Source organism: Nyctereutes procyonoides, unplaced genomic scaffold, assembly GCF_905146905.1.
Source record: "Nyctereutes procyonoides isolate TBG_1078 unplaced genomic scaffold, NYPRO_anot_genome, whole genome shotgun sequence".
Taxonomy (NCBI): domain Eukaryota; kingdom Metazoa; phylum Chordata; class Mammalia; order Carnivora; family Canidae; genus Nyctereutes; species Nyctereutes procyonoides.
In genome coordinates, this window is record NW_026575133.1 from 50,946,621 (window position 1) to 50,971,549 (window position 24,929).

The 24,929-nt window shown below is 52.5% G+C and overlaps 1 protein-coding gene across 1 annotated transcript in view; it reads right to left on the bottom strand.

Annotated features, from left to right (window-relative positions):
* The window catches only part of LOXL2 (lysyl oxidase like 2), a 90,449-nt gene that overhangs the window by 13,432 nt on the left and 52,088 nt on the right, over positions 1-24,929 (bottom strand). Inside the window, exons 5-9 of the mRNA XM_055300553.1 lie at positions 19,657-19,879; positions 15,983-16,166; positions 11,403-11,554; positions 4,458-4,625; positions 2,427-2,592 (exon numbers count right to left, since the gene is read on the bottom strand). Coding sequence (XP_055156528.1) covers positions 2,427-2,592; positions 4,458-4,625; positions 11,403-11,554; positions 15,983-16,166; positions 19,657-19,879 — 893 coding nt within the window. The remainder of the gene's footprint in view (positions 1-2,426; positions 2,593-4,457; positions 4,626-11,402; positions 11,555-15,982; positions 16,167-19,656; positions 19,880-24,929) is intronic.

The window sequence follows — 24,929 nt, forward strand, 5'->3', positions numbered from 1 at the left end:
CTACAAGGCTTAGTAGCATGTGCCAAGCCCCTGAGGCGTGAAGGAGCACCAAAGCCTGTGTGCTTGGGACACTGAGGAGGGGTGCGGGATGGTAAGTAGCCCGAAGTGAGGCTGGACCTGTGCCTTGTGCAAGTCCCTGCATTCACCTAAGTGCTGTGGGAAAGACTGGATGGGTTTGAACAGGATGGAGGCATGAGAGGGAGACCAGCATTGATTCTGGCTTTGGGGAGGGGGAGCAATCGGAGGGGTGCGTGTCACTGTGGGGATCCCACTCAGGAGCCTCTGCAGTAGTACTACAGTCTGGAATAATGTCATCTGGGGATCCCTGGGTGGCTCAGCGGTTTGGCGCCTGCCTTTGGCCCAGGGCGCGATCCTGGAGTCCCGGGATTGAGTCCCACGTCGGGCTCCCGGCATGGAGCCTGCTTCTCCCTCTGCCTGTGTCTCTGCCTCTCTCTCTATGTCTATCATAAATAAATCTTTTTTAAAAAAAAAAGAATGTCATCTGGATGATGGCCGAGACAGCCAGATGGAAGGAGGTAGAGGAAGTCGAGAAAACAAGGAAAGGATGACTAAGATGGAGTGTACGTGGGCAGGGGTGGGGGTGCGGTGGTCAAGAGGAAGATAGATAGAGAGGAAAAGAAAGACGTGCAGATACAGGGTGTAACTGACTGGATGAGAAAAAGTAATTACAAAGGGTGGCCTGAAGAATACACTTCATCTCTCTGGATACGCTAACACGCATTAAACCAGATCCGCCAAGGGCTGTGTTCCTGGCCCAAATGGCCACTGCTCCCCTGTGGTCACTCTGAGTGATGCCTTCAGCCTAACTTGAGGGGATCTGGGAGCCCCACAAAACTCATTTTCCAGCTGCCACGAGGATGTCAAGGACACTATTTATCTCATAACTGTCCGTCTTCATGAGAAACGCCTTTCCACCTCAACCTAGAACAGTGGGCTTCTCTAATCTCAGGGTATGTTTCTACCTCATGGACGCTGTGAATAACATTCATGTCCAGGTTTCCTTCTTTTCTTTGGCTCTTAGGAAGCTCATGGTGAATTTTATGACCTCCCAATAGTAAATGTATAGGACTCTATACCACATATTTTTTTAACCTCTCTCTCAGCTCCATTTTGAGCCACTACCTTTCCACCAAGCCCTACTATTTCACATCTGCTTTTATCTTCTGCTACCTTGAATTTTATTTAGGTTTATATTGTGCTAATTTCCTTTGAGAAATGGTGGTATATGATAAATATAAATAAAGAAGTGAAGGCCCCTGACTGCTTCTCTCTGCTTGGGTGTTCTTCCTGGGGAGGCTGGTAGAGGGTGATGATCAACTCCTCAGACAGGATGAAGAGCCTGTGCTGTCTGCCCAAAGAAGCTCATGCCAGGGTGGCCGGTCCTGCCTCACAAGGCTTAGGAAATGCTGGGTGAGTCTAAAGGGCTCCATGGGTGCATGAAGCTCCCTGGTTTAACTTTCCTAGCTCTCCACGATGGGTTAAGACAGAGCATCATTGGTTATTGTGCTTGTGTGCGTATTCACCGTCACATTTAATTTCCAGTGTCTAGGGAAAACAACTATAGATCATGGTGGCTAACCGACTTGGACTGCCGAGATCAGCCACTAAATGGCAGGTGGGGTCTAGTCTCCAGTTGTCTGGCCAGATCCTGGGCCTCTTTCACCTCCCAGATTCACGAGGGAAGGGGCTAAGCGTGGTTTAGTAAGGCCAGGGGTGGGAGAGCCTGCGTGGGCCCCAGGAGAGCAGCATGCCCACCAGGCTGCACAGCAAGTCCTCTCTCTCTCAGCACACAAGGGAGGCTTCACGAGCTGGGCCATTCTGAATGCTGGCCGGGGTTCCCCTTCTATGTTTTCAACCTCTCTAGGACTCCCAGGGAATCACCGGGAAGCTATATTATCTCCAAGGTATGCAAACAGGAAACGCTCTCTGGAGCAGGGTGGGAGGAAGGAAGCTGACACATGCACTGAGCACCAAGTTTGTGCTTTGTCTGCTTTCCCGACCTCAGAAACACTCCCCCCCCCCCCCCCCCCCCGCCAAGGAAGGTGCTGTCTTCCTCATTAACTGGTAAGAACAAGGGAGTTCTAGACAGAAAAACTGCAGGTCACTTGGTCAACCGTGGCCCTGCATTTGAACCCATGGCTCCCAGACTCCCAAAGCCCTCGCTGCTCCCCCTCCTGTCTTTGCACCATCAGAAAGCAAGGTGAGGGCTCTGGGGGGTGGGGGTGGGCAGTTCCTCTGGCCCCCAGGTCTTCTCACTTAAAATTAATCTCTGCTTTCCTCTTTGGTTCCACTCCTGGCAGAGGCCTCAGAGCCCTGCAAGGAATAACCAGTGAGAGAGACTCTGGTCCCCTCTTGGACGCTGGCGGGGAGGGTGGGATGCAACAGGGATTCCCAGGGATTCTCACTTTCTGAGCAGGCCACTCCAGCGCCATACTGCACCGCGCCCTGGGGGCAGGCCACATCCTCCCCATCGTGGCGGCAGTGTGCCAGGGACAGCTCCGTTCCCGAGCACTTCACTCCACTCATGACCACTTTGTTGGCGTACATATTTCCATGCCAGTACCAGGTCTCCTGGATGAATCAAAAGAAACGGGAATCGTGTCACCTTGTATTGTCGCTTCTTGCATTCTGTCCATTTGCAGCCTCCACAAAAATCCCAAGGCTAAAGCTAGATGAGCCCTTTTTTTTTTTCAGGGGGAGACAAGAGAGGCACAGTCATGTCCCCAAGTCATACAGTTTGTTGTTGGTGGAGTGGGTGAGACCCTCACACTGGTCCCCGCGGGGAAGCACAGCTGAGGTTCTGGTTGTTGTGTGTCAGGAACATCAGGCACCTGTAACTCACGAGCCCAGGGCAGGCACGACTAGTGAATCACAGCACTCTCTCCTCTAAACCTGAATGTGGGGGATCCCTGGGTGGCGCAGCGGTTTGGCGCCTGCCTTTGGCCCAGGGCGCGATCCTGGAGACCCGGGATCGAATCCTACATCGGGCTCCCGGTGCAAGGAGCCTCCTTCTCCCTCTGCCTATGTCTCTGCCTCTCTCTCTCTCTCTCTCTGTGACTATCATAAATAAATAAAAATTTTTTTTTAAAAAAAGAACTTCTTGGGATCCCTGGGTGGCACAGCGGTTTGGCGCCTGCCTTTGGCCCAGGGTACGATCCTGGAGACCCGGGATCGAATCCCACGTCGGGCTCCCGGTGCATGGAGCCTGCTTCTCCCTCTGCCTGTGTCTCTGCCTCTCTCTCTCTCTCTGTAGCTATCATAAATAAATTAAAAAAAAATTTAGACCTGAATGTGCTCTCAGAATCCTCAACACTGTGCTCCCGACTGATGAGAATTGGCAGGAGAGAAGAAATCTATTCACAGGTGATAGCTCAACATTCAAACATCCTATTGGTTCCACTTGCCTAGAGAGCCCCTGGAGAGCCCCCTCCTCATCCTCTGGAGAGAAAGCTGGGGCCTAGAGAAGGGACAGGGTGTGTCATCAGTGGCAGAGCCAGGCCCACTTCATGACCTGAGGAGGCCCAGGTGTCTTAGGAATGAGCTGGCCAGGAACAAAAATAGCTGGGCAGGTGCTCTGCTAAAGAGCACTGTTGTTCCCTGTCTTTGGAGCCCCCGAGAGTACCTTGGCTTGTCAAAGCAGTATTAGCAGAGACACGTGGAGAAGCCAGGACCCCAGAGGGCACGATGGGCAGAGGGGTATCAGAGGCCTGTGCCTTCTGGGTGCTGGAATGAGGAGTCACGGGGGGGCCTCTGCTCAAGACTCAGACCCAGCCAGCCTGTGGCGGGCTGTCAGGCTCAGCAAGGCTTCAGAGTTGACCTGGGTCCCTCCCTAAGTACTGTTCCGAGCGAGGGACAGGGCCACCCGGGCACAGGAGCGGAGTCAGGGTTAGCAAAATGAGACTGGGGCTCCAGCCATTTTCCTCTTCTGTGAGAAAGTATTTGGAGCCAAGAGAGTGAGGACTTTTCACTCCAGGTCACAGGGAGGAGAACTGCCGAGTGGAAGGGTGGTTGCTTTGCCCCAGATCATTATTAGCGGTTTTCCAGCCCATCAAGGAGAAAATGCGTGAGCACAGACGCCAGATGGGAAACATGGTCTGCCTGGAGGGGCCTCCGAGGAACGGGTGGTCTCCACTGCCCCGAGGGACTGAGTTTCTTCCCTCTGCACAGGCCTCTCAGGACATCCCAGGATCAGCCCTCAGCCCAGGGCAAATCCCAGTGCCCTACGTGGAGTGGACCCAGAAACGAGAATCCAGCCCCATATTCTGTAGAGGGGAAACAGAGGTCAGAGAGGAACATGACTCCCACCCCCCAAGGACTCAGGACTGTGAAGGGAGAGCTGAAGGCCAGGATGAGGTTCCTGCCCCCGACCCCCAGTCCAGGGCACTTTGCTGTCCCCCTCCCGGGTAGCTGGGGAAGGTTGATGGCAGGCTTCTCACCTGGAAGGCGTTGCTGGCAAACCCCAGGCCCAGCTGCCGGCAGACCACCATGGCCTCCACAATGCCCCAGTTCTCGCCACACACCGTCCCCCATACGAGGGACCCGTTCCTCTCCACCAGCACCTCCACCCGGCCCTCATAGGGGTTCCGGCCCCCGTTCAGGCGCAGCTGTGGACAGAAAGAAAGGCATGGTCACGAGGTGGGGACAGAGGAGAGCTGCCCCCCATATTGCCATTCATCTCAATTTCCCCAACTCAGGGGGTCCTGCCTGGGGCACAGATTCAATTCAGGCATCCCTGAGAGTCTACTATGAGCCCACATCGTACCCAGTATGGTCTTACGTGTTAGGTCCCCCCACAGGCATCCTGAGGCCTTAGCAGCCTGTGTGGCAGGAGAGGAGGCACTGCACCCCCCCGCCCCCACCTCTACTCCCTGCAGCCCTCCATGAGACTGTTGCTGCCCCGAGAATCAGATGCTGGGGACGATGCGTCAAGGGGCCTTAAAATGTTAGAATTCCCCAAGACTCCTTCCTTTTATCATAATCACAGCTTCTGCTGGGCTGGTTCCAGCTCCCGCTCTCACGTGGCCTGCCTCCACTGTCCTCTCCACCAAGCCTCCCTTCTGAGAACCTCTAACCAACTGCCTATTTGACAGTTCCACTTGGCACTGTGGAGACCCAAATCTGAACTTGGCATCTTTTCTGTCTCCACCTAAGCCTGTGCTCTATCTTCCCCTTGTTCCCGATTTCAGCCAAAGGCACAACTGTCTACTCCAGAGGCAGCAAACTTTCTAGAAAGGGCCAGGTGGAATTTTAGGCTTCGTGGACTGTATGCTCCGTGTTGTAACCACTCGGCTCTGCTGCCACGGCTGATGTGTGAACAGCTGAGCGTGGCCGTGTTCCAGGAAAACCGTAATTACAAAAACAGTCAGAGGGATAGGTTTGGCCTGCATGTTGTCCTTTGCTGACTCCCAATCTACTCTGTTACACAAGCCAGAAATCCAGCAGCCATTCTGGACCCCATCCTCTCCCTTCCCCCACCTCCTGTCAAAATCTCCTCCATGGATTTTATCTCCAAAGTCTCTTTCCAATCCATTGCTTCCCTTGGCTCCATGCAGACCCCCTTGTCCCAGGCACCATCCCCTCCTGCCTCAGCCAGACCTCTCCTCTCTCCCTGCCTCCACTCAGGACTTCATCAACTGATTGTCTGGTCAGAAGCCAGAGTCATCTTTGAAAAAAACACCTGCTTGTGTTGCTTCTCTGCTTAGAACATGGTAGCGGCTTCTACTTGCTCCATGACTTCCTCTTGCATCCTGTTCTCCCGCTTCAGTTTCCATGGCTACCTGACTCTGTCGACCGAGTCACACAGTAAGTCATACATGTCACGCTGAAGCCCACTACATACAGATGCCCTTCTGACTCGATCGCCCTTCCAATTACATACCCTATGACACTTCCCTCTTCCTGGGGTCAGTGCCCACATACACACTCCATTGCTCCCTACACATCTCTTTCTTAGCGTCTACAACAGTTAGAATGAGGCTGACTTACAGTCTGTTTAACGCCTGTCTCCTCTGCTAGAATATAAGCTCCCAAGGGCAGAGCTGTATTTGTGTCGTTTCCTGTGTGATCGATAACTAAGACAGTACGTCACAAATGTTAGGCTCTCTAACACTACTTTTGGAATGAATGGACGATCAGCCTTACGGACTGAAATCGTGGACCAATTTACGTGAGCTCAAGCAGAGAGATCTGGAGATTAGGGTGGGGTTCTAAAAACGCTACCCTTAGGACACCTGGTAAGCTCAGTAGGTTAAGCATCTGCCTTCAGCTCAGGGCATTATCCTGGGGTCCTGGGATTAAGCCCCACATCCAGCTCTCTGCTCAGTGGGGGAGCCTGCTCCTCCCTCTCCCTCTGCCACTGCTTATGCTCTCTCACTCTCAAATAAATAAATAAAATCTTAAAAAAAAAATACTACCCTTAATCCAAACACCTTACCCTGTTTCCTTTATATGCCTAGCAATTCTATGCTTTGGGACAAGGAACCCTCCAGGGTCCTCCAGGAACCCTCAGCACGTTGGGCTATTGGCTTGCCAGTCTTTTTTTTTTTTTTTTTTAATGATAGTCACACACACACACACACAGAGAGAAGCAGAGACATAGGCAGAGGGAGAAGCAGGCTCCATGCACCGGGAGCCCGATGTGGGATTCGATCCCGGGTCTCCAGGATCGCGCCCTGGGCCAAAGGCAGGCGCTAAACCGCTGCGCCACCCAGGGATCCCTGGCTTGCCAGTCTTTAGCAACAGCGTAACTCCTAGGGCACGGGCCTCAATTCTTATTATGGACTTAGGGGCTGCAAAGGTCAATGAGGTCAGCTGGCAAACAGACAAGCCAAGGGCAGCCATGATGCTAGGTCTGCCTCCCAGGATTGTTGAGTGGAAGAATTGAATGAGACAGTTCATGTAAAGTGCTCAGACAGGGCCTGGCACACAGTAAGTGCTCAAGAAATATTAGCATCATAGCAACGATCTTTATTAGGCTGGGAGTCTCATCAGAAATCAAAACTCTGTGCAGAAGAGACAGATGGGATCAGAGCAGGCAAGAAGAGGGCTGGCTTTCGGGAAGTCAACATGTATCTTTCTGAGTGTTTCTGGGCCGAGAGCCCAGGGTGAAGGCAGGCACTGGACACGGTCTTAGATATGGATCGTACTTTACCTACAACTAACATATCTTTGGGTCTCTGCAAAAACACAGACAAAATAGGACACATGGGTGGCTCAGCGGTTGAGCATCTGCCTTTGGCTCAGGGCATGATCCCAGAGTTCCGGGATCGAGTCCCACATCAGGCTTCCTGCAAGAAGCCTGCTTCTCCCTCTGCCTGTGTCTCTCCCTCACTCTCTCTCTCTCTGTGTCTCTCATGAATAAATAAAAATTTTAAAAAATCATAGACAAATAAGATGAGCAGAGCCATTGAGAAAATCCCAGAACGGCAGAAGGCAGGCTACCCAGCTTTAATATCCGAAGGAAGGGTCGGCACCCTGGGCAGATGTGTGTTGAAACCCAGCAGGACCATTTCTAGGCAACCACAGGCCATCCCCTCTGCTTACCTGTGACCTAATAAAGGCCTGGATATCACCATAAAGTTCCTCCACATGCTTACTAAACTCTGCCAATAATGCCAGCCTCTCCCCAGGGGTGAAATCGGTGATGCAAGGTTTCACCACATCCATTCGTCCATCCAATATTTATTGAGCATGTGCTCTGTGGCAGGCGCTGTGCTCGGCGCAGGGAAGTTTACAGGCCGACTCTGGAGCGCTTCTGGTCTCCGTGGGCCACGCGAGTCTTTTTTATGGGTGTCAGTTCACTTCAGCTCTCACAACTACCCTACGAGGTCATCCCCATTCTACAAATGAGAAGGGACAGTCTCAGATAAGGGAGGCGTCTCTCTTAGCATCTGTGTGAAGCTTCCTTCTCCAGGGATGCTTTTGTTTCCAAGGTGGAAGGCCAGAGGTGAAGGCCCAGGGTGTCGAGGGCCAGGTTGGCACTGAGGCTCCCAATGCCAGCAGGCAGCAAAGTTAAAGAACAGAATGACTTGTAATCAGCTTTGTTACTGTTTTTGCATCCCCTGTGGGCTGTGCCCGGCCTTGTTGACAGTACCTGGGACAGACAGCTCCTCCTGCTGCCCCCTTCACAGGCTACCGCCTCCTGAAAACTGACTTCCTTTTGACATCTTGAGATCAGTGAGCTATGAGGATGGAGGAGCCAAAAGAACCCCTGTTCACACTTTGCCCTGCTACCAGAGAGCAGTGGGGCTCCCAAGTTGAGGTCTCGGTGTGAAGGCCTCTGTTTCCAGGGCTCTCTTTAGGAGGTCCCAGAGGGTTCTTTCCCTTGTCCATCTCCGCCCGTGCAGCCCTCCCAAAGTTGGTTGGCCATGTGGCAACATCCCTGTCCTGCATCCTAAAGCCAAGGGAAGTCTCAGATGTTCTGGCTGAGGACCGTGGCTACATGTTGATTCTGGGACAAGGAAAGCACGTGGTCCCCAGTGGTGAGCTGGGGCATCTCCTTGAAGCTGTTGCTGTGGTTCTCCAAGGCTGACTGGGCCTGGAGCAGCTTCTGTGACAGGGACCAGGGTTCCACTGCTCTGGAAGGAGTCCAGGCACTTCAAGATGCACTGGAGGCCTTTTCTCATTTTCTGGAGAAGACTAGAGGGAGCAAGAGGCCAGATGTGAAGCTCTCACATGGCCCAGGACATAGCTCTTTATGCTTAGGGCTCCACCCTTGGGCGTCAGCATTCTGGAAAGAGTCTGGTGAGCTAGCTATAGGTGCTCTGACAGCACCAGCATTGGTAGGACCCCACGGGGCTTGGGGTCAGCCAGCAGCTTCTGGCCCTCACCCTTCCACCTCGTCACCCAGTGAGGATGCCAGGGAAGGCCAATCCTTCTCAAAATTTCTGAAAAGAACCCTGGTATTTCCCTTGTTTTATTCCTCTGGTTCTCGATGGCAGCAGTCTGGGGTTTGAAGGAAGGCGTGAAGTGCAGGCAACTGCATTTTCCTGAGCGTGAATAAAGAAAGCAAAATGCTTCCAGCCAGTGGAATGTGGCAAAACCGCATCATGTTTTGATAAGGTTGTGGTTAACCAGTCCAATACCTATTTTGGGAGGTGAGGGGGTAAGAGGCTTGGTAACATGACCCAGATGTCAGCATGAAAGGAAGCATGGGCATTTTCCAACTTGCATTCCACACATGGGCTTGGTCCTGCTACCAGGCCTGGCCCGGCCTGCAGTTCAGAGGTGAACTAGAGGTCAGTAAGGGTGGCTGCCTGGTAAACCCACCTGCCATTCCCAGAGCCTCCTGGGCTTGGCTCCTCCCGTCCAGCAGTGGGAGGGGTGAGGCTTTGCTGTGGCCGCATGACCAAAGCCAGGCAGTTCCAAGTCTGTGGTCTTGAGTAGGTCTTTTTCAAGAGAAAAGTCAATTTCCTAATGAACGGGGGTTGGAAGGGAAGCCGGGGAAATCCTTTCTCTCACCTTCTTATTTTCAGAGAAGTAAACTCAAGCCTCAAAGAAATTAAATAAGGAATCAGCCAGTGAGTGATGGTTATGAACTGACTTGTGTCCCTAGGAAATTCATGTGCTGAAGCCCTAACCCTTAATATGGCCATATGTGGAGAAAGGGTGTTTCAAGAGGTAATTAAGGTTAAATGAGGTCATAAGGGTGGGCCTTAGTCCAACACAACTGGTGTCCTTATAAGAAGAGGAAGAGACACCAGGGATGCATATGCAGAGTTCGTGTGAGGACACGCGAGAAGGCGGCCATCCCCAAGCCAAGGAGAGAGACCTCAGGAGAAACCAATCCTGCCAGCACTTTGATCTTGGATTTCTAGCCCCTAGAACTATGAGGACATAGTTGAAGCCACCCAGTCTGTGGTGTTTTGTTATGGTGGCCCCGGCAAACTAACACAGTGAGGTCAGTAAGGGTGAAGGCTGACCTCCCAACTAACAGTTGGGAGTCTTGACGGTCCTGCCTGGTGTTGTTGCCCCAGCCAGGCCATGTGACAGTCTGGCCCGCTGCAGTGGTGAGGCAACCCATACAGCCTGTGGGACTTTCTTTCACAGATGACCTTGCCCATTTCCTTCCTGGGGGGTGGCAAGCAGGTGGAAAACTCCCCCATGCTTCACGCCTGAACTTAGGGAGCACCTGCTGTAGCCTAGAGGGCTTGTGTGAGGGGGAGGCCATTGGTGCTGGGATTGTGGTGCCTCCACTAGCATCACCAAGCACATGGCCTGGCTCAGCCGTACCAACCACAAAACGCATCTGGAAAACATCACTTTCTTTGGCTTACGTCTTTCATTTGGGTTGAAAACCCCACTTCACCCAACTCCAATCAGCCTACAGTGAAGGCTGCCAGAACATTCCAGGACTCGTGGCACCTTTCATAGCTCTGCATGGCTCTCTCGCCATGCTGCCAAACAATCAGAGATGGCAAGCCTCTCCGCAGCTCTGGGCTTGTGGCCCATGCTCCTACTCACCCACGGGCAAATGCACAGCTTGGCTGAGTACTGCTGGGGTCCATCTTTGGCCCCATTGGGCAGTGAGCTGCACAACACATATTGAGGCTGACCAATTTGGCATGCTGGTGCCAAGGTCAAGAATCATTGTCAAAGCACGTACCCAACTGGGGAGCCATCCTGCATGCTGATGTGTCCGCATTTGATCATTTTTTAAATAAGCACTTAAGAAACTCTTCCAATGTGCCAGCCCTGTAGCAGATGGTTCATAGGACCCAACCCAATTCATGGTATAATGAAGAGCAAGAAATAGGATATACCGGGCCTTTCTGAGGACTGGATAGACCAAGAGGGATCATCTTGTTGGCTACCCCTATGGGACAGATCACAAAGCCAGGAGACACAATATAGGATTTTAGAGACTCCATCTCAAGAGAGGAAGGGTGAGTCTCTGGTATAATGCTGCTAAGGTTCCCCTTTCTTTCCCTCTGGTTACTAAAATACAATCTTCTGTCCCAGAATATGGTCTATATTGTGTTTACACTTGTGTCATTTGTAGACCTACTGTGATATAGTTCCTCTGGGTCCTTGGTAGGGACCATGCTAAGGGTGTAACACGTGCTACAGATCTTGAATCCTTTATAGTAAAGGATTGGATTGTGATCATGCCACATACCTAGTCCCTGCACAGGGTGTGGCATGCAGTGGATGCCTGACATCTGCCACTAAGGATGGCGTGCTTATACATATGCTTTCTCACTTGGCATACTTAATGAATGTTAGGCGACAATGTTGTTAATAGTGACAGCAGCATAGCCTGGGCCCTTTCTGAGTTCATCATCCAAGCACTTGAATACCAGTTGGTAGAAACTCTGAGCATGAGGCCACCTGGCCCATTCTTTCTGGGGCTCAGTGACCAAAATAGAACATAGTCCCCTCACCTTCTTCTGGAAGCCCATGGCGGGGATGTTACATCTCACACCAGCATCTTCCTCGTGGTTGCAGCCCTGGGACTCAGCATTGAATTTACAGTCTATAATGGACTTCTCATTCCCAGTGCACTCGATTTCATTGAGGTGGATGGGTCCTATCCCTGGGAGAGGAAAACAAAAATGTGCTATTGAGAGCTCCCAAAGGCAAGTTTCTGGAATGCACAAGAAAGTCCTCAACAGTAAGAACATGTTTCTCCCATCCTCAAAACTCTTCCAGCTGCATTGAATCATCAGCTCAAGGATCCAGGCCTCTTCTTGTTGGAGAGAATTGCTACTTGTCTCGAGATTGACTTCTCCCATAAAAGCAAATCAAATGTGCTACTAACTTCCTGTGTGACCTTGGCCAAACCACTCAGCCTCTCTGAATATTGGGGTTTTTTTCCTTGAATAAAGGAGTTAGATGATAAGATACCTAAGTTCCCTCTTCAACTTTAAAATACTCCATGCATTTGTGAACCTGAAAGGGTTGACTATCCCTATAGAATCAGAGTCCCTGATGGAAAATGATGGCACAATCAAAATATATAACTTGAACAGAGTTGGAGGGACTCCTGGGTGGCTCAGCGGTAGAGTTTCTGCCTTTGGCTCAGGGCAGGATCCCAGGTCCGGGGATCGAGTCTCACATCAGACTCCCTGTGAGGAGTCTGCTTCTCCCTCTGCATAGGTCTCTTCCTCTCTCTCTGTGTCTCTCATGAATAAATAAGAAAAATCTTAAAAAGATCATCGCAAATCAATACAGTGAGGAAACTGGGGGGGGGGGGGGGCTCAAAGATGAGGTAACTGGCCTGATGGAGGAGCCATACATAAACCAGGAAGTGTGCCCCCGCAGCGTGATCCTGTTGGGCTTCCAGAACTATCAGCACAGAAAATCCCATGTGTTGGTCAGGAGGAGAAGGCTACTCTGGGAAAGAGCTGAGTGTTTGGAAGCGCCCATGTTCTCTCTCTTACCTCCTGGAACACCTTCTCCTTGTACTGACCTAGATAGAACCCTGCCTCCAAGGACCATCTCAAGGCCTTCCTCCTGCACAGCTCCGTTTGACACCACCTCACCCCCTCCTGCAGCATTTTCTGTTTACAACTCTCCTTGGGAGTTGAGGAGTGGGCAGCCAGCCTCAGATGGGAGTTGACCTGAGTCTCCTTGGGAAGTGACAGGCATTTTCTGAGCAATAGTAAAAGGCAATAGTAACATCTATCTGGCAGGGTGGGGATGATGAGGAATGAGTGACATGGAGGATGGCTAGTTACCAGGGGCTCAGGAAATGATAAATAGTATCAGTATCACGTGTTATATCTCATCAGCCCTCTGAGTGCAGGTTATCTTTGATGGAGGTTATTTCTAATTCCACCCCCCCCACCCTTAACACAGCTCCTGTGGAGCAGAAACCATTACTATAAATGTTTATGGAATAAATGAATTCTCCCCGGGACCCAGCCCAAGCAGTCCTCAATGAACACTTATGAATCACTGGCCTTATAGACCTGGCCAGGGGAGGAAAGGTTTATGCAAGAGCCTAACACGCTTTAGACTCCAACTAACAACTGGTTGTCTCCTTCCAGCCTTACTTAATGTGAATGTCCATGGCTCTCCGAGACATCTGGGGAAGAGGCTGGCGATGAGGCCCTCCAAACGACAGGGCCCACGTTCCTGAAGCATAGACATTTGTGGCATACCAGAGGCAGAGTGCAGAGATGAGATCCAGTGTTTCTCACCCTCTTCCCTGTACCAACTAGTTCTGCAAGGTGCAAGGGGTCCCTGAAGAACCCTGGCCTGGGGGTACAGTTGAGCCTGCCTGGCAGTGTCTATGGGCTCTTGGCTCCTTTTGTTGACCTGGGCTTGACCTGCATCCTGATTCCTAGCATTCATGTGCTCACCCCTGAATTACTCCTCCTCACGATGCCTTCCTTGTCTGCGCTTTGGCCCTGTTCTTCCCCCCACGTACAAGCCCTGGCACAGGGGACTTGGAAGAAGCCTAACCTCTTGGAGCAGTGTCACGGACTCCAGACCCACAATCAACTCTGCCCGTTACGATCACATTTTTAAGAGCATAGCAGAATACAACAGGACATATCATAGTGTTTTCCATGTCATAGAGGTTAGATTTGTTTCTAGAAAGTTGTTTCAGCTTTATGTGCATGGCATGTTCCAGCACATGGATTTCTGTTTGGGGATTTCAGGCAGACGCATTTTAAAGCCACTGCTCTAGGGCTGCCCTGACTAATGCAGCCACTGGCCACACTGAGCGCTTAGAATGTGGCCAGTCCAGGCTGACATGTGCTCTAAGTATAAAACACACCTGAGATTTTCAGAGACTTGGTGCACAAAACGTACATCATCTCCTTAACAGCATTTATATTGATTACATGTTGTGTTCGTAATATTTGGGATATGTTGGATTAAGGAAAATATACTAATAAAATTATTTTCACCTATTTCTTTTTGTTTGTTTTTACATGGCTACCAGACAGTTTAAAATTACTTATTACGTGGCTCATGTTGTATTTCTATTGGACAGCTAAGGTGCAGAGTGCTGAAGTACCAAGTGTTCACTCTGCTGATCCTACTTTGGCAACTGGAACTCACTCATTCATTCTTCAGAAGATGAACATCCTGAAGCACTAGGAGCCAGGTCAGACTCAGCACTCAGGACACAGAGGTATAGGACACAGTCCCTCCTCTCAGGCAGCATGTGGAAACCAACAGCTGGAGTCCAGATGTGTGCAGGAGGTCCTGGGACACAAAGCATGGTGCCTGACTCTGACCTAGCATTCATCCTGGTGATAAGAGCAGGTCTCAGAGAACCACAGGAGTTCTGAGGGAGCCAGACAAACCCTCAAATGGGACTCCAGTGTAGAATCTGAGGCTCAAAGTCATGGAGCAAATAGGTGGCAGGGCCAGGACTAGGACTCAGACTGCTGGCCACTTCATCCTTGCCTTTCACACCCAAACTACGGGTGTGGTCACTTGGTCCCCCAGCCAGGGCTGGGACAGAACCGATCTTGTCTGCTCTGTGACTTGACGCTGCCTATAGACCTTGCCCCTTCTGCCTACCAGGGCTGACCTGCCCAGAGTGGTGGAAGATAATAAATCATCCAGTGGTTCTTTCAAGGACAACACTGAAAATGCCAGCTGTCTCTTTTTTTCCAGAATTCTGCAGATCCTGGGAAACCTTCTGCTGCTCTGGGCAATGAAATAACTAGGTCAAATAGCACACGCCCATGATAAATGGAATGCTTATGTCATCCAGCGCTTATTTGTGCCTCAGAATGAGTGGGCTTTGTCCTGTAGGCCTTGGGAAAGCATAGACCAACATATCAGCCAATCAGTAAAACGGACTGTGGGAATATTCGAGATCCAAGGGAACTCCAGAGAGTTCACCATGACTGGGGAGGAAGAGGAGAGTCCTGTTGCATAACCAAGGCTTCCAGGTGGCATGATGCCAAACTAGAGTCCAGCCTAGACTCCTAACCTTCAGGGCATGTCCAGGAAGCCTGCAGGATTGCAGGTTGGGGGTAGACAGATATTCTGAATGTGAGCAGGACTGGGCCATGCTGGGCATACTGGAAGATGCCCAAATCTGAGAGCTAAAGACTTGGGTTTCATATTTTCTCCACCACTAACTATGGAGGCAACCAGAAGCTTGTTCTCTTGTGCCTCCAGGCCTTAGCTGTCGGATCAGATGAACTAGGGTCCTCTCCAGCAAGACTATGATTCCAGGACTCTCTCTCCAGTCCACTGGGCTGTTACTTCCTTCAGGCTGTGGCCAATGACCTCACCGCATTCCTTTCTGGAGGGTGATGGCTCTATGTCTGGTGGTATGGAAACATCTTCTCCTCACAGGACACTCCAACCTCCTTGTCAGAAAGGGAAGCTATTGGCATTGTTCTCATGTCATGTTTGCATCCATGCTCTCAATGGAATGACCCACTTAAAAGCCTCTTATACTTTTGTGCTCTGCTTAGATGAAAGATTTGTTCAGGACACTTAATAAAAACCAGGCCCCTTCTCAAGAGCATCACATGACATCCAGAGAAGGGCATCCTGTTCCCAGTGTCTGGTGGCAGGCAGAGAATGTTTGTGGTGCTACACCAGAGCAAAAAAGTAAGATGACATCTGAGATTCTTAGGTGCCTGGGGTGGGCCATAGCCTGAGGAATTCTGAGATCCTGTCCTAGAGGAAGGGCCTGAGAATTCCAGCTTTCTCAGTGGGACAGTGGGGAGCACTGACTCACAAGCTGGGAGCCTCCGTTAGAGTATGCACTGGCTGCTAATATGCTATCCCATCTTGGTTATTCACTTCTTTCTCTGGGCCTCAGCTTCAAAATTCATAAAATGGGGACTCAGTGTTCCCTGAGGCCCTTCCAGCTCTGACTGTTGCTGGTGAGGCTGGGGATTCTCTACCAGGATAGCAGCCTGGGAGGGAGGAGAAAATGCAAGAATACCCTAAAAAGTCCAAAGCCAGCCCATCCTGGTAGGGCTCCCCATGCCATGCTCTCTGTGAAGATGCCACAGAATGCTTCCTCATTGCTTACCTTGCCCCAGCTGGGAGCCAGCGATGGCCTCTTTGGCACTCCCAAAGCCCAGCTCTCTGCAGACCACACTGGCAGACACCAGGTCCCACTTGTCGTCACAGATGGTCCCCCATTCTCCATTCTTGAGCACCTCCACTCGGCCCTCCCCGATGTTGGCACCACCTCTCAACCGCACCAGGGGTTGCTGAAGAGACACAGGGTCCTGCTGAGTGCAAAAGCTGATGCACATTCGGCAGTCACTGACACCCCACTCCCTTCCTGGTCACCCCCCTCCACACTGGTGCCTAGGCTAGGAGCCAAACCTGTGCTGGATTTTGTGTGTTGGCGAGGCAGGGGGGTGCACACAGGCTCACGCTATGCTGTGGGATCTGCTGCAAGCTCCCTCTGCAGCCCTCCCCAGGAGCTGCTGTCCTGGGCTACTGAGGAGCCCATTGGGACCCTCATTAATTTGTCACTCCAACCCAGGCTTGTCTCAGGGGCCTTACCACCAGCATTTGCCTCTACCCCCTCACTCCAGAACCTCAAGCTTTAGAGCTACAGAAAGCAGCTCCTACCCTCAAACTTGGCAGATTCCAGGACCATGATTCTACCTTGCTTAGAAGAGAGAGCTATAGCCTAGCCCTGCAGGAGGCTTCAGGGCACTGAACAACCACACGCCAGCGATTCTGCTCTGCAGGCAGGTGAGAAGCAGGAGGGGGGACACAAGGAGCCGAAGTGTGGGCCCAACCGAGAAGGCTGCGACTCAGACAATGGACACTGCTCGGGGCGGGGGGCCTCATGCTGGTCAAACCTACCATGTGTCCCAGGACTGGGCTCCCGTGGGGCCACTACTCCTGTTACCGCTACCCCCGATTCCAGGCCCAAATCATCCTGACTCCTCAGAAGAGGCAGGCCCACCAGGTGTGCAGAGAGGGTGGGTGCTTCCCCTTATGAGGTTTATTTCATGCACAGGTGTTAGGAGACACCCTCCACCAGTGTTTTGACCCTACTGGATCCCATTTTACCAGGTGAGAGCTGGATCACATGACTCCATCTGCCCACACCCTGGTCTGCATCAACTTCCATATGTGTGTGTACGTGTGTGCACGCATGCATGTGTGTGTGTATGTGGGTGTGTGTGTGTGTGCGTGCACCTGAGCGTGTGTGCTGGGGTTGGGGCTGAGGAGGCTTCAAGGCTCTGAGCTACTGTTGATGCCCATCGGATTCAACACACAGGGAACGGGGTGACTATGCAGCCGTTCTGTGTGTTGGAGCTGACCAGAGTCATTGGTCCACTCTAGCCTACTCGAGTCCTCAGAAGGCCACACCCGCTGATGGCCTAGCCACGGTGGCCTGGCTGCAGGTGGTGTTTATCAGCATTAGGGTCCACCAGCCACCTTGAGGACCGAGGTGTCAGACCAGAACCTGTGTCTCCATCCTCCAGCAGAGGTTCCCACTAGGCCACATCACTCTCCCCCACTGACGGTGCCTCGTGGCTGCCGAGGCAGGGCAGGGCGCAGCGACAGCACCCAGGCTTACAGACCTTGGGGACTCTCTGGACCGGGGACTAGGGAGAGAAGAAAAGAGGGACAGGAGTGTGTGCAAAACACTGGTTGGCTTGAGGACCCGTCTAGCTTTAGAAAACAAACCAAAGACACCTGCTGGCTGCAGCCCGTTTGCAGCAAAGCTCTGCCCTTTCCCTTCCCGCACCACCGTGCCCAAGCAGTCTGGTACCAGCAGCTGTGGCTTCCAGGTTCTGGAAACTGCCCACATGGGCTGGTGGCTGGGAAAAGCTCATGGGAAGAGGAGAGAGAGGGGTAGGAAAGGTAGCTGCTCATTTATTAGGGGGCAGACCATCCATGACCCAAGCTTAATGGAGGCAGAGTGACAAATAACCTCACCCCCTCCTGGCAGTGGCCGAGCTTAGTCAGCTGGCCCTGGAGGAAAGAAAGAAACCAAGGGAAAATGTGATGTAAGCCTCACTCCCTTTTTTAAAATTTTATTTTATTTTATTTTTTTAAAATTCCTTTGGTGTGAATTCAATTCCTTTGCTTTAAACCACACAGCAAGAGGAATTCCAAAACAGTAGGTCTGGTATTCTGGATGACACACGAAAAAGCTCGGAGGCTGGGGTTGAGGCTGTAGGAAGGATGTGGCCATCAAATCATATGGCAGGGGGGACAAGTGAGGGTGTGCGGGAGCTGTGGGAGGGCCAGCCCCGTCTGGGGACGCCTGTGTCTCCTGGCTGCACACACGCGCTGTGTGGTGGGCCTGGTGGAGGCCCCTCGGGGCGGAAGAGTCATGAAAGTGCTCCAAATAGTTTCCGTACCCCTCGTGGATGGATGGGCTCACAGCATTCATTTCACTCCTTTTACTGAAGATTTTTTTCATTTGCCCAAATGCACCACCCCCAGCCTGGGAAGGGGCACCCAATCTGGTTCCTGCCTGGGTTTCCCTTTTCCTTTGGATGAGTGCAATCACCCAGGTCCTTAGATGTTCACAGGGAGAGGAGGCTGCAGAGGGCAGAGGGGAAAGATGGGAGAGACAGGGAGACCCAGATGAGGTTGCTTGAGCCTGGGGAGGGGCTGCTCCTCCTGCCCCAAGGCTTGGACCCGGCGGACACACCATCTGTCCCCATCACGACCTTTCTTCCTCTTCTTACCCTGACGTAGTCAGAGCTGACATGGAACTCACCCCTGCCCAGGTGAGTGTCGAGGTTTTATCTGGCACAGGGAATCATTCCCTAATAAATGAGCAGCTCCCTTTCCTACCCCTCCTTCTCCTCCTCCTGTGTGCCATTCCCACCCACCAGCCCTGTGTAAGTAGTTTCCAGAACATGCAAACCACAGAGAGCCTTTGGGAAATATAGGAAAAAGGAAGGGTAGGAAAAAGAAAAATGAATCTCCTCCTAACGATTTTCAAGGGAAGATAGAAAAGCGCAGTTTCTGTTTCAGAGGCCGCATCAAGCTTGCCATGGTCGGGAGAGTTCCCTCATCCTAAGAAGTCAGACACTGGAAATGGGGATGTTATTTATGTGAGCAGATGTACACCAACATGTCTTGAGTGCCCTGACACGCACACACACTCACAGGTGCTGCTGACATACATGGAAGGGGACTGACGGGTACAGGTGACACAGACGTGGGAATGACAAGTTTCCATTCTCTGTGTCTTGGTGAAAGCTTTTTTAAGTTTTATCCTTTTGGTTGTAGAACAAACCAAAATATGTTTGGAAACATTTGTAGCTGAGTTCATATGCTTTTGGGAATTATACTGAATTTCCGACAGTTCCAGAACACTCTTCTCTGGGAATTAAGCAGGACTCCCCTACCCTGGCCTTTTGTGCCAGGCCAGCAGCCAGCACACAGAACGAGTGATGGTGGATAGTGAGGTGCTGTCCTCTCCTCGGTATGTGTCCTCCACAGAGGGGACTCTGGCCTCGGAGTGGAGCAGCAATGGGGGAAGGCCAGGTGGGGGTGCTGATGATTTGGGGCTCGGACCCAGCTGCTTGTCACACTCTAGAGGTAGCATGTATGGGCGGGGCCGGCCCTATATTCCTTCCCTGTAGTAAAGTGGTCTGGGTTGGGGCCAGCTCTCCTCTTTCTCTCCTGGGGGGATCCACGCCCACTCCCCGAAATGCCATCCTCCCCTCTCCCCAACGTGCCAAGGAGCCAGACCTCCAGCTGCGTCCTCACCTCTGGCTTGTAGGCTTTCCGGAATCTTGAGGGCCCGTCGGGGCTGAAGACCTGGCCAGGCACACAACTCACCACAGCCGGCAGCCCATTCTCACAGGTGACATTCTTCACGGGGTCCAGCGACACCTGAGTGCCAAGCTTGCAGCTGGAGATGTGAGCCTCCGTGCCTGTGCAGTCCATGGAGTACGGCCAGTAGCGCTGTTTCTTCCGGGCGGCGAACATCCTGCAAAGGGCGAGAGGGGGCAGGTGACCAGGGCGTCGTGGCACCCATCCACCTCATTCCTTCCACAGCTGGGCATGGGGCACTGGGCCAGGAGCTGTGCTGGCTTCCGGGGATCTGGTGGTGGAAGGAAACGGGTATGGTCTATGCATCTGGAGCTCAGCCCAGCTAAGCTGGCAGGCCCTCGCTGAGCACCTCGGTCATGCGGGGCGCCACGCTGGGCTCTGGGGAGCAGGACCTCCTTTCCTCAGGCCGCTTATATGCCAGGAGGGGAGGGGTTTAGGAGTGAGATTAACACTAAGGCCTATAAATGCAAAATGTAAAAAGGGATCTAAGACAGGTAAGACTCCTGGTCCCAGGAAACCCTCAGTTCCAAGCAAACCAGAATGGTTGCTCACCCCACCTCTTCAGATAATTTCAACATGACCGGTTGTTTCTTGCTGGTGTCAATAAGCAGAACAAGCCAAACATTAAACTCTCTCCCAATGATATCCAAGGTCAAAGGTGTAAATCCAATGAGAAGCGACAAGAAGTCTTAAATCACCCCATGGGCTGAATCAAAGTATAATTTGCCCGGATATTAAAATGCTCATGAAATTCGGCCACAGACAGTATCAGATCTTCCCCTGGGAGCCAGTGAGGCTGATGGTGTCCCCAGAGCATAGCCTAGGGAAGCTCTCAGCCTGTATTACAGGTAAAGTATTCCTGTTTATATGTTTTTGGAAGGCGGAATAAAGATCCAGGTGAGTCAAAGTGTTTTCTTGAACTGGTTAACAGAAAAGTTGCTGTGCCTCAGTTTCCCCATCTCCAAATTAGAAGTGCCAATGGTAACTCCTTTATAAGACAGGAAAGTGAAATGAGTTAACACTCGTGAAGCGATTAAAACTGCACACGGGAAGGGCTTTGTATGTGTTTGTACAAGAAATGACGATTATCTTAGTTACAGGAGAAACAAAGGGGCTGAGAGAAGGTGGGGCTCCCCAGGGTTGCTGCCACGAGATATGACCTGAGGAGGAGTGGGGCTGGAGCTAAGCTCGGAATGATGGTGGGATTTGCAAAGGACGAGGGCAGGGAGGACACCCTGTCCTCAGGCTGTCCCAGCTCTGTAAGGTCTGTGTGCTTGTCCCTGCTTGGCAGGACCAGTGAGATGCCACAGATAGCCAGACAGACAGACAGCACCGCTGCCAGCTGCCCAGTGGAGGGGCCTCCTGGGGCAGGCTGGCCCAGGATGGGGCAGCAGCAGGGTCCTGTTTCTGCTGGTAGGGCGGGCGGCGGGCCTGGAAGTTTCTGTTTTGTCTCCGGGTGAACAGGATGTGAACACAGAGGAAGGTAAAACCCTACAGACACCGCCTATATCTTTCCTCAACCAAAATTTTTGACTGGTAAGAATTCTACTGTGCCTGTGCGCACAATGACACAGAATCTTCAGCAAAAGGACTATCCTGGGCAATTCAGGATGTGTGCTCAACATCCCTGTAGCCACAGTGAAGAACTCTACAGGAGGGCTGTTAATAATTCCAAGAACCACTGCTCCTCCCCACTTCCTGGATACAAGGCCCCTGTACTTGGAAACACAACCTCCGCTTGTTCCCCAGGACTCCCCCACCTTGGGGGTGGGGGGGTGCTTATAGCTTGTTCCTCAGGACTCCTCCATGTTAGGCGAGAGAACACACTCGAAGGCTATCAGCTACATGAGGATTGGCCAGGCCTCGCTGGCTTGAAACATCCTCTTGCTTCCAGCATTCACTGAACACCACTCTCACCCAGCAACAGATGTCCTGAGCTCTTAATATAGACTGATGCAGCCACAGCGAACACAGAACTGCTCCCGCCTTTCCCAGAACAGCCCTGCTTCCCTCTTACATCAGCTCACAGGAATGCACCGTGGCCCTCCACAGGCCTCCTTCTGCCTGCCCCGCCCCCCACCCAGTGACTCACCAGGGCCAGGCTGGGGGTGCAGATACCAGGCGAGGCGCTGGGGAGGATGCATGGACAGCCCGAGTGAGGCCTGGTGTTTGGAGAGCAATGGGAAGGAGAAGCAGCTTTGGGCCAAGGGGGAAGCCTGCTTGAGAAAGAGGTGCCTGGGCATAGCTGCGGCAGGGTAACAGGAAGAAGGTTCAGCGGGGCTGATGCATCTGAAAATGGAAAGGCCGCCTGGTTCTTCCCCAGCCAGGGCAAAAGCCAGACTTCGCTAGGGGTTCTGCTAGCTACTGTGTACGTCTACTCCAATTATGAATTCCAGCATCAAGGAAAGATCCACAAGATCGGCTCAGGGACCCACTGGGCTTACTGTGAGATGGACCCAAGCTCAAACTCCATCAATCGCCTGGCCTCCTTGCGCCCCGACTCTGACTGGAGAACCGTAGTGACCCTTGAAGTCTCCTGGAATCAGGGTCGCTCAGAGCCTGTGTCCAGTCGTGCGTGCACGGAAGTTCTCATTATCTCCTCTTCCCCGATGGACAACTTTTGTAAAAGGCCTTCCTTTGGGGAAGGCTGGGAAACTGATTAACAGTGTAAATTTTTGGCGGTGTGTTGGGGTCTTTCCTCAAGGGGACCCAGTCTCCCTTTCATTCAAAGGGTCCTGGGTCTGTAAGCTGGCTCAGGTCCAGGAACTGGTGGAAGGGTGTGACTCTCTGTATCGGTGATTTTGGTTAGATGTTTGTTCTCTCCACCTAGACTTTCTGTTCACCTAGAAGGAGTAGGAATTCAGTAGGCTTCCAGTTCACTTCCAGGATGATCAAGCAGCCCACGTCATGGGTCTGCAGGAGTCAAGCTGTTCTCATCACTGCTCTGACTCTGCTGTCATCTGGGAACCATGCCCGCCTGGCCTTGGGAGGCTGAGTGCTATCACCTGGGGCCCCCTCACCAGGGTCCAGTCACCCACACTGCAGTTAGGGTGACATATGGCCTGCAGAGAAGAGCTACTAGGGAGCTCTTAAGAATGCCCCAGTTTCCCTTACAAATGTATTCTTCAGTCACAAGGGAAGTGGACCCTCTCAGGGTGGGTGAGGTCTCAGATGACAAATCCACTCCAACATTCCAGTCTCCTCAAGCCTTTGAATTGCTTCCTCTACATGAAACCAAGGAGATCAGACAATTCCATTCCGCTCACGGGGGGCCACATTCTGGTCCATGTTTCAGCCAACCCACCAACTCTTGGTAACTCTTCCTAACTCCAACATTCGATGCAGAATCTCAGCTTAGTGAGCTCATATCAATTAATCAGTGTCAACACTGGGGTCCTGATTTAAGGAAAAAAATGGCCACAAAATGCTCCTGACCCCAAGAATGGGGCCCTGAAACTTGGGCATTTAGGGTTCCCTAGGCCAGAGTAGAAGTCAGCTCATGGCAAAGCAGCCCTTGGTAGGGAAAATGACTCCACTCTCGGCAACCCTGTTGGTGCGTGGAGTCCAAGGGACATGCAGGAACCACCTGACGCGGGGAGCGTGGTGAGCAGAGAGGCTCTGATGAAGAGCTGTGGTCAAGGCCCCCCTGAGATAACCGAAGCCCTGAGCATGCCAGTTAGCAGACAGAGCAAGAGGGGAGAGGCCTCAGGTGCTGCCCAGGTGAACATCTAAGGTTGCGAACATCTAAGGCTGTCTGTTCCCAGCCCAGCCCTTCCCCAGCTCCCAGACTTAACAGCCAGCCTGTGGTGGGGGCCACCCCATGCAGCCAGGCCCTGCCTCTGGGGCAGAGCAGAGCAGGAGCTAGGGCTGAACGTGGCAGCTGCAGAGTGGAGAACACACCTGGGCTCCCCTGCGGGCCCCAGTAGGTGGGCCCTGTGACCCCCGAGCCCCCTGCCCTGCAGGCCTGCGTCTCCTTCTATGCAGACCAAGGGCTTGGACCAGGTGATGTCTGAGGCCGCCACGTGCCCTGGAAGTCCCAGCTCATCACTAACGGCTTCGTCCAGCCGGCTGCCATCACAGCCCCCAACAGCACCATGGAGGCGGAAACGTCCCCCAGCGTGCCTTTCTCTTTTGGGACCTAATTGTCAGCTGAGTCTCAGTGGCTAAGATAAAACCAGCCTACAAGGTTTACCGCCCGCCTTCCTGCCCCTCCATACCCTCTCCAGCTAGAGGTCAGGCCTCAGAGCTGGTTTGCAGCAGCAGCAGTTAATCATCTCCCAACTTGGCTGAGAACACCATCCACCGCCGCCTTGGATGCCTCCCAGCCCTTGGGGCCCTTTCCTGTCCCAGTTTGAAAAGGGAAGCCAGACACAGGGGCAGGGATGGAAGGAGCTTAGAGAGGATTGTCCGGGGAACAGCTGCCGAAACAGAGCTGAGACCCCTCCTTGAAAGCAGGATGAGGACTCAGGGCTGTCCTCAGTTGGGGAGATAGTTTTCAAATGCCATCTGAACAAGCCACGCGCTGCCTGGCCTTGGTCCGATGGCAGCCTTCCCACTTCTAGGACTCGGCTCAGATCTGTCACCAGGCTGGGGGCTGTGGTAGGGCCAGCCAGGGGTGGGGTTTGCTTTTCTTGGCTCCAATGGGTCTGAAAAGCTGAGAAGGTGTCCCCAGGGATGGAGCTGACCAGCTGGCGGGAGTTGTCCAAAGACTCAGAGGCCTGAGACCACTCCACCTCCCAGCTGCCCTGTGTAACCAGGAAGGTTTGGGCTGTGTCTGGGGCGGCGGAGGATGGGGGTGGGAATCGACACTGTGATTACCCCTAGGGGTGTTGTGAGCCTGCCCTGCTGCCAGTGCTCACCCCTGCAGTGGATTGGGAGCTCTAACCAAAAGTGGCCAGGACAAGCCCATGGAGGATCTGGAAGGAGAGCTAGGCTTGGTCCCCACTCCTCTTAAAGCTAGAGACCTGCATTTGGATTCATTCTAGCATGGCTCTCTGACTTTCTTTCTTTGACTCTGAAGCAGATCCCCTACTTCTGGTGCCATGGGAGTTCGATGACTAGGAGCAGAGCCTTCCACACAGTGAGCACTCAGAAACAGACGTCACTGCCATTAATAGGAAGAGAGAAGAGGGGCCCCTGGGTGGCTCAGTGATTGAGCATCTGCCTTTCACTCAGGTCATGATCCCGGAATCCTGGGATTGAGTCCT